The sequence below is a fragment of the Suillus subaureus genome (genome assembly GCF_016647635.1).
Source record: "Suillus subaureus strain MN1 chromosome Unknown BJ212scaffold_191, whole genome shotgun sequence".
Taxonomy (NCBI): domain Eukaryota; kingdom Fungi; phylum Basidiomycota; class Agaricomycetes; order Boletales; family Suillaceae; genus Suillus; species Suillus subaureus.
In genome coordinates this window covers 21,498-30,961 of record NW_024538747.1, presented here as the reverse complement: position 1 = coordinate 30,961, position 9,464 = coordinate 21,498, and the positions used below count along the sequence as shown (strand labels likewise).

The following is a 9,464-nucleotide window of genomic DNA, read 5'->3' as shown; positions in this document are numbered from 1 at the left end:
AAACTCGCCACCGTCATGGGTTGAAATCATCGACCAATCCATGTTGTTTTGAATAGACTGCGGTCTGTCTTGCGCTCCCTCCATGTTCTCGCAGGTCGATGACTGCAATACGTGACAGTCATAATTCTTCAATGAGGCCTGCTGCGTGACAGTCAATTCTCAAAACATTAGAGGTTGTTCTGATACATTGAATTTTTAACGTCCTTACTTATGCACTCGTTCATTGGCCAGAGATCGTGACTTCGTGGCAGCGCAAAAATAGGACTTTCAGACCCATTCCTTTTGTGTTTCGAAGATAGGGAATTTCAAAACGACTTTGGTGGTGCAGACGCCTTGGACAATTACGATTTACCAAAGTTCAACGCCAACAAAATGGGTATCAAGTGACAGTAGTGCGGCAGCATAAAGATCATACAAGCGCACTGTTTGGAACTTCGCTGACGATAGTTGTAATCTTCATTTTGCAACTGCTCAACTAGACGACGGTGCAACTCCTGTCGAAGAAGAACGCGAAGGAGTCTGCTCTTTGCCTTCTCTGTGAAATCTAATGTACGTTCATTGTTCAGGCATCTCAATTCCTTCGTTGTGGATAATTTTTCAGATACTCCGTATCGATTAGGCTGGTGGATTATCATAGATCTGTTCCGTGGCATCAATCGAACTCGTTTAACTTTCGCTAGGCATGTTACACTCATGCCGTTTTGTTTGATTTGCAAAGTAGTGGGACACAATATGTCACGTCACCATACAGTTATGTACTTTTGGGTCACTTTAAATTTTGGGGTACACGCTCAGCGCTGACGTGCGGGGAACATCCAATAGGTTCAGGCGGAATGGACAGAAGCATGCTTGTGACGGACCGAGGGAGGGACCTCCAGACCCTGCCACGAGTCAAGCATTAGTGAGTTAGGTTAAGTTTCAAACTCAGACAGGATCCCATAAGCGACGGTCCGCCCTTGCCTGAACAAGACGACTGAGCAAAATTCGAACCGAAGCTTCAGGTTTTTAGTTACTTGAACGTTACTCGCTTTGACGGCAACGCTAACTATGGGTGTTTGGTCATTGGGCGGGACCGAGGTACCGGACAGGTTCTTGTTTCTCTTTGGCGCCACAGGTCGCTCTTTTTTATTTCCTCGCTGTCTTACTCTCCACGTGTTCCCCGATGATTTCTCTCCCCCTTGTAGCCATCGCACTCCTTCCATTCGCTCTCGCTGCTCGCCAACCAGATGGAGGCGTAGTTCATGCCCCAATCGTGCGACGAAGTCATTCCAATCGCGTTGCGAATTTACCAAAAACCGTCGAAGCATTGCGAAAAAAGTATGGTTATCAAGCAACGAATGTGAAGAGTACGAATTCGAAGCGAGCCAGCACTGCTGCAATTCCCATCACGGACGAGGTTTGCAGTTTGATTCTTCGCGTAGCTCACGGAATTGATCATAACTGTATCAGGAAAACGATTCCAGTTACTCAGGCGTTGTGAGCATTGGTACTCCGTAAGTTTCAAGTTCGGAATATAGCAATGTTCGTAAACTTTCGTTCGGTGAAGACCACAGAACTTCAATCTTGTCCTCGATACTGGTTCTTCCGACCTTTGGGTTGCAACAACTTCATGCACCTCTTGCGGATCAGATGTGCCCGAATTTAACCCTTCAAAGTCGTCGACATACAAGGCTACCTCCTCCCACCTGGAGATTGATTATGGCTCAGGATCGGCGCAAGGTATTGTCGCCCAAGATAGTGTCACCTTCGGGTCCTTCGAAATGTCTCAGGAACTCCGTATGTCTATCTCGATGACTTGCGTTGATTTAGATATAACTTTATTTCGACCACAGTCGCTGTTACTAATATTACCTCTGGATTGATCGACGATGGACTCTCCGGTATCATGGGTCTCGGGTTTGCCTCCATTTCTGCCCTCCAGACTACCCCCTTTTGGGAAGCTCTTTATAATGCCAATGATCTTGCTGAACCCTTGTTCTCTTTCTACCTTGAACGCTACGTCAACCAAGCCAATCAGATTAGTGCTGCTCCAGGCGGTGTGCTCACTCTCGGAGGAACAAATTCAAGTTTATACGCCGGCTCTATCGAGTACCTGAACCTGACTGGTCCGTCATCGTATTGGTTGCTCACTGTTAGCTGTCAGCACCGTCATTCTGTCATGTTATCGGCGTACTGAACGAAATTTGCAGCGGTCACTGTACAAGGCAAGACGATCGCCATTGACCCACTTAGTGGTCTTGCTGCCATCGATACAGGTACTACTCTCATCGGGGCACCCTCACCCATTGCCGCAAGTATTTGGGCCCAAGTGCCTGGATCCACAGAGCTTACCGGAGATTGGCAAGGCTTATATGCATTCCGTCAGTACCTGTGTGCACTGCAGGATAAGCAGAAGACTCATCTATTTCTAGCTTGCGACACTAATGTCACAGTATATATTTCCTTCGGCGGTACAAACTGGGCCATCAGTCCCCTGGACATGAACCTCGGTACCCTCAATGACACCATGCTCGGCAACGCGAGCTCCACTTCTCAGATGTGTGCTGGCGGAATATTCGATATTGGGATTGGTAGTGCTCCTGCTTGGATTGTCGGTGACACCTTCCTGAAGAATGTGTACTCCGTCTTCCGTGCTAGCCCCGCTGCCGTTGGCTTCGCCCAGCTTGCCAGTGGCTTGAGCTCTTCAACCGGATCTTCCGACCCGAACCCGGTGCAGGTGACTGGCTTACCGCCCCTACCTACTAGTACCTCCGCAAGCTCGAGTGGGAGTGGAAACTCGACCGGCGGCAGCACAAGCTCTGGATCTGCTTCTCCTATCAAGGACATCGCTTTATCGCTTACTCTTCTTGCCTCTGTTGCAGGTTGCTTCACCCTCTTCCTCTAACCAGAGCTCATGTACACTATAATTTGCACGACGCATAGATCATTGATTTGTTCCTTTTTTGTGAAACAATATTGCAGGCAGGGAGCTGACCGTACAATATATAGATCATTTACCTGTTTTTTCTTCTGATGCACAGTGCACACATTTTACGATACCATCATTCTCAGTATGATTTACGCCTTGACGAGATACTTTGCAATCTTTCAATCTGACTTTCTGTTTTACACAATACTTTTAGCATCCTTCCTGAATAGCGAGAACGAATGACCATTGATCTGCATTCATCTATGGGCTGAATTTTCATAAGCACTACATCTTCGGCCGCACGATAGCTGGGAGTATATTCAAGGATGCCTTTACTGCGATAAATTGGTTTGTTTCTTCGTTTACGATCGATGGATTACTGACAGGCTTAGCATTAGGTGCATAGCAGTGCTATATAGTACGCTAGCAGTAGTCAGATGTCTTCGACGCTGCAGGATCGATCGTAAACCGCGAAATTGAGACCCACGACTATCACGTCTATGGTAATTGTGTCTTGCCGCCGCTATATGATATGACATACCAGATCCGCATTCAAAGGTACAATTTTGAACTTCACCCTCACCCACAAAGTACCAGTATATACACCTCAGCTCTGAGAGAATAGACTGGAAATACAAATCGAAGTCGAAACTAGGTGTAAATATCCTGGAGGTATACAGTCTCTCGAAGCCTGAAATATCGAATTGAGTCCTTGGCAACAGGTTGTGCGTAGCCATAGCTGGATGCTATACACGAAGTCGTCAGATCGTCTCAAGAATGCTTTAGTCAAAGAGGTAGGAGGACGCACGAAAATGATCATACGCCAATATGTATGAACACTATGCGCTGGTCCAAGGGCATGCCCTTCTCCTGAGCCAATGAGTGGACCGCTTGATGCAGCGCTCGGGCAGCTCGCTTGGAATTCATTTTGCCATCCCCGCAAAAGTTTTTGTAGAATGCCTCGACTAAGCGCTGCACAGCACTATCGTTGACATTCCAGAATGTCCCAACGACGCTCTTAACCCCAGCGAATTGTAGGCCAGCTGCCAGGTGTATCACCTCGTCGGGCGTTTCGAAGTCACCGACTGCAGTTTCACAGGCAGAAAGAAATGCAAATTGATGCGGAGAGAGATCCATTTGGGTGATATCGAGGAGTGAAAGCGGTTGGTCGCGCATGAGAAAGGCCGAGTTGAAGGGTTTGTCCCATTTCTGTGTCCCGTGACACGCGAAATGGAGCCAAGTACTGTCTTGCAATGCGCACAGTGCTCTCGATTTCGTGGCACCAACACTCGTTATCTTGGTGAAGGAAACCGTTGGGGGATGGGGCAAAAGACTCCGCACCAATTCCAGCTCAGGCTCCACAAATTCCAAAGTGGATGAATGACCGGCGGGGAGATTCTGGCCAATGGCAGCGAAGGACACCGACGGCAACCTGTCATGACTCCTGCGAGCCCTCATCAATGCAGTAAGCGATGGTGTGTACGAAGAGATATATTGCTGCGCAAGGGACTTCCGTTTGCCCTGTACTTGCCAGCAGCGTGCAATGGCAAGAAATTGAAGAGAGACAGTCGGGCACCACCATATTCGGGAACCTCGTTCTGCAAATCTGCCCAGATTCTCGACCACTGGGCGGACGACGTCATTCCACAACTCCCTCAAAGCTCTTGTCAGCGCTGGTTGGTTCCCTTTAGGACCGGCCTCTTTTTCAATTGCCTCTCGGAATGCGAACACTAATTCAACGAGTTTCAACAAATTGGTGGGGAGTTGAATGCTAGTCGGAGGTTGCTTGTGTGGGATAATAATAGCATCAGAAGATGACTCGCTTGCAATGAGCATGATGATAGGCCTATCACGAGCTGCATCCTGAAGATCGGAGAACAAAGGGGGGAGTAGGAAGCGAGAGAAGCCCTCGATCTTCCGGATCTCTTCGACAGTTCCATTCCAGCCCTCTACTAGACGTCTGTATCGGGTTGCTTCTGCTTCTATATTGACTCTTGGGGTCCCTTCTGGATGATTTACAGGGGGTCTATCAAGGAGGTGGCTGAGGCCTCTGAATCTCTTCATCAGAGTTACCGCATGATCACCATGAATCTGAAGGCTGTCAAGGGATGTGCGGAGTCGTGTCAGTCTGGGTCCAGATGATAGTCCTTCCTTGTTCCAACAATTCAACTGCACGACGTACGTCACCGCTACGAAGCGCACATGATGCAGCATCCACGGCAAGTGTACTTGGGAAGTTCTTCATGGCATCATGACGAGATGATACTGAAGCTGTCGTGGACATGTAAGCGTCCAGAAGTTGCATGGAAGTTGTGTAAGCCTGCAGTTGAGTATCATGTGAATATTGACTAGCATGGCGAACCCAGCGTAGACTTGCTCGCAGGCGATGAAGTAAACCTGCAGAGATAACATTTGTTGCTGCATTGAAATGATGCATGGCAGCATTCAGACCGTCAGTATCTTCGCCTGGGACAGTGCCGTCAAGTCCTGATCAATGGAACGACAGATAAACGGAAGCTAGCGACCCACATCAGCAAAACCCTAACCCTATGTGCAGCACTGCACGATGCTGCACAGCAATCACAGTGTCACAGCGAGGTCCCCCCATGTACAGCGCTGTACAGTGCTGCACACTACACAATTTCTCAATAAAACATAATTATTAGCACACCATCTTGTTATATACATGTTTATAACTACATTACACTCATTTTTACATAGAATCAATACTTGTGTGGTGCTGCAGAGCCTTTACAACAAAATCTATGTGACCTGTGACATGCTGTGTGGCTGTGGCGCTGTACCCAAATCAGGGTTTTGCTGATGCATGGACATCTAATTGACGGGGATCATGTTGCATCAACAGAGTCAATGAACAGTGGAGATGTTCTTGTGACTTGTTGAGGTCTTCTCCATTGTGTTGGTGCCGAAAGCACTTGGAGAGTCCACTCCCAAGGACTCTTAATAACCTGGGCTGATCTGTGTGACCAACAGGGCACAAAGCCAGTGCTTCCCTGAAAAGTGCAATAGCATCATCCAAGTCTTTGGCATTGCCTTGGTGGTGAAACCAAGTGGAGTGTCAATTCACAAGACTAATCAATGATGAAGACCGACCTTTGTGACTGACAGGGCACAAAACCAGTGCTTCCCTATCAAGTGCAAAAGCGGCATCCAAGTCTTCATCGCTGCCTCGGTGATCAAAGCAGGTGGAGAGTAGAGCTGCAAGGTTATTCAATGAATTGGACCAAGCTATGTGACTGACAGGGCATAAGGCTAGTGCTTGCTGATAAGTGCCATAGCATCATCCAAGTCTTTGGCATTGCCTTGGTGCTGAAAGTGGAGGAAGATTCAAGTCCCAAGGTTATCTAATGACATGGACCGATTTGTGTGGCCAACAGGGCACAAAGCCAATGCTTCCCTCAGAAGTGTAATAGCACCATCTAAGTCTTTGGCATCACCTCATTGCTCAAAGCGGGTGATGAGGCTAATTGCAAAGCTGTTTAATGTTGTGACATTGCTGACTGGATGCAAAGCCTGCTCAAAGCGCTTGGAGAGTCCATTGCCAATGGTAATTGATGACCCAGCTTGATGTCTGTGAGCAACAGGGCACAAAGCCAGCGCTTCCCTGTGAAGTGCAATAGCCTCATCCAGGTCTTTGTCATTGCCTCATTGCTCGAAGTGCTTGCAGAGTTCATTCCCAAGGTGAACTAAATATATGTACTGATCACTGTGGCCAGCAGGGTGCAGAGCCAGCACTTTCCTCAGGAGTACAATGGCCTCATCCATGTCTTTGGCATTGCCTCGACGCCCAAAGCGAGTGATCAGCAGTACACTCAGATTACCCAGCAATTGCCTTCAAAGATCATGCATGGTGCTGTAGTATTCCAGTGCATCATAATGAAGGGATATCACTTCATCCAAGTCATGTGCATCATCTATGTGCAAACACTGCTTTCCTTGTTCAGCAAGTTGATTTGGTGATAACAGAAACACAAATGCAGCAGGCTGTTCCTGCCCAAGATCATTTGCAGCAGCACTTCCAGCCAGATGCTGAGCAGATGTCTCCATTGCAAGCAAAGCTGCCCTGTGAATGTGGCTGTTGGTGTGGCAAATATTGAGGACTTTGCTCAACAACTCTTTGGCCACATCAACATCCATCTGAAATCCCCATTTCGTGAAGCAAGACAGCAGAGTAATGGCAAGATAGAGCTGGGTGATTGTTAAGGTTGCATGCTCAAGGGGGTCAGATCACAAGGGCTTGGCCTCAGCTCGTACACTGTGCCCCTTTCCTGAGTATGTGCCCTTAATTTCCGGGGGCTAGAACAGTCATCCGGAGTTTCTGGGATTTGACTAGGGTGGACAACAGACATCTGGATCTGAAATGTGAGATAAATCTGATGGATGTCCGGATGTTACTTGGGCAAGTGGATAAGACTAATCTGGACGAAGTCCAGACTAGAAACTAACAGAGGATAGACTACCTTAAGGTAGAGTTGGAAATGTAGTCTAGGATGCAATCCTAAGACTCGGAATATGACAAGAGACTTGTCTCAAGTCTGGAGGACACAGGAATGAGCAGGAACTAAGATGATATTAAAACTGGAGTATTTCTGAGAGTTACAGGAGGTTTATATACTGTAGGTATCATATAGGAATCAATCAGCAAACATAAAGGCTATGTACAAAGCATATGCAAAGTCTATTAGTAAGTAGGATGGATCACAAATAATGAACACCGGAAATGAAATGTATGTAATGGATCAATAACCAGAAGGGAAACATGGTTAACCAGAGTCCGGAGACAGGGGAAGTCTAAATGGGGTTGGGCACTGATATGTATATCAACAGCTGTAAAACTGTTACAATGGTATCTCTGTCTTAAAATAGGCATATCTTCACATCTCCTTGGCCAAATCACATGATCTAAGTGTCAGTCTGTAGCCAAGGGTTTGTAGTTCACACGCCCCCACCAACACTAAGCATGATTCCCATGTGCATAGGTGCTATATTGTGTACACTGAAAAAGTACCAAACATTGTAATGGTTTTGCAAGTCACTGTATAGGAGAGGATACGGTTGAAATGTGGAGATTTATCTTCTTGGCAACAGACTGCACATAACCATGGCTGGATGCTACATGTGAAGTTGTAAGATTAATGCATTAATCAACAAGCTAGGAGTATGTACAAAATCGATCATATGCCAATATGCATGAACACTATGCACTGATCTAAGGGCATGTCCTTGTCGTGAGCCAACAAGTGGACTGCTTGGTGCAGCACTTGGGCAGCTCGTTTGGAATTCATTTTGCCATCCCTGCAAAGGTTTTTATAGAATGCCTCAACTAAGTGCTGCACAGTATTATTGTTGACCTTCCATAATGTCCCAACAACACTGTTAACCCCAGTGAACTGCAGGCCAGCCACTAGGTGTATCACTTCGTCAGGTGTACTAGAGTCACTGACAGCAGTTTCACAGGCAGAAATGAATGCAAATTGATGCCAAGAGAGAACTATTTGGGTGATATCAAGGAGTGAAAGTGGTTGGTCATGCATGAGAAAGGCCAACTTGAAGGGTTCATCAAGCTTCTGTGTCCCATGACATGCGAAATGGAGCCAAGTATTATCTTGCAATGTGGACAGTGCTCTCAACTTCATGGCATCAACACTTGTTATCTTGGTAAAGGAAACTGCCGGGGAAGGGGGTAGAAGACTCCTCACCAACTCTAGCTCAGGCTCCACACCATCCAGCATGAAAGAAGCGCCATCTGGGAGGTTCTGACCAATGGCAGCAAAGGACACTGACAGAGACCTGTCATGTCTATGAGCCTTTATCAGTGTGGTAAGTGATGGCATGTATGAAGAGATGTAGAACTGTAAAAGGAACTGCCTATCCTTCCAGTACTGGCCAGCAGCATGCAATGGCAAGAAATTGAAGACAGATGTCAGGCACCACCATATTTGGGAGCCTGGTTGTGCAAATCTGCGCAGATTTTTGACCACCAGGTGGACAACCTTATCCCACAATTCTGCCAAGGTTGTTGTCAGTGCTGGTGTACTTCTGTGTTGGAGTCTGGCCACCAATGTCTGAAGTTTCTCAAAATCAGTAGGGAGTGGAATCTTAGTCAGAGGCTGCTTATGTGGGATAATAATAGCATAGCAAGACAACTTGCTTGCAATGAGCACAATGATAGGCCCATCATGAGCTGCATCTTGAAGATTGGAGAACAAAGGGGAGAGTAGGAAGTGAGAGAAGCCCTCAATATTCTACAGCTGTATTCCAGTCCTTCACTAAACATCTGTATGGGGTTTCTTCTGCTTCTACATTGACTCTTGGGGTTGCATTTGGATAGTTTGCAGGAGGTTCATCAAGGAGGGAGCTGATGTCTCTGAATCTCTTCATCAGGGCCACTGCATGATCTCCACAAGTCTGGAGGCTATCAAGAGGGGTGCAGAGTCATGTCATCTGGGCCCAGATGACTGTCCTGCCTTGTTCCAACAACTCAACAGCACAACACACATCACCACTACAAAGAGCACATGACACAGCATCCACA

General features: G+C 47.1%; 2 protein-coding genes across 2 annotated transcripts; one reads left to right on the top strand and one right to left on the bottom strand.

Moving 5' to 3' along the window:
* Nucleotides 1-862: 862 nt before the first annotated feature.
* BJ212DRAFT_1404711 (aspartic peptidase domain-containing protein) lies at nucleotides 863-3,165 on the top strand. Its single transcript, XM_041337395.1, has 6 exons — nucleotides 863-1,396; nucleotides 1,450-1,493; nucleotides 1,547-1,776; nucleotides 1,833-2,138; nucleotides 2,190-2,360; nucleotides 2,412-3,165. The coding sequence occupies exons 1-6, from the start codon at nucleotides 1,163-1,165 to the stop codon at nucleotides 2,882-2,884; spliced, it is 1,458 nt and encodes a 485-aa protein (XP_041185554.1). The 5' UTR covers nucleotides 863-1,162; the 3' UTR covers nucleotides 2,885-3,165.
* Nucleotides 3,166-3,722: 557 nt separating this feature from the next.
* On the bottom strand, nucleotides 3,723-5,459 carry BJ212DRAFT_1581953 (CHAT domain-containing protein; the record flags this gene model as incomplete). Its single annotated transcript, XM_041342312.1, has 2 exons — nucleotides 5,091-5,459; nucleotides 3,723-4,999 (listed from the first exon to the last, which is right to left on the bottom strand). The coding sequence occupies exons 1-2, from the start codon at nucleotides 5,343-5,345 to the stop codon at nucleotides 3,725-3,727; spliced, it is 1,530 nt and encodes a 509-aa protein (XP_041185553.1). The 5' UTR covers nucleotides 5,346-5,459.
* Between the last annotated feature and the right edge of the window lie 4,005 nt (nucleotides 5,460-9,464).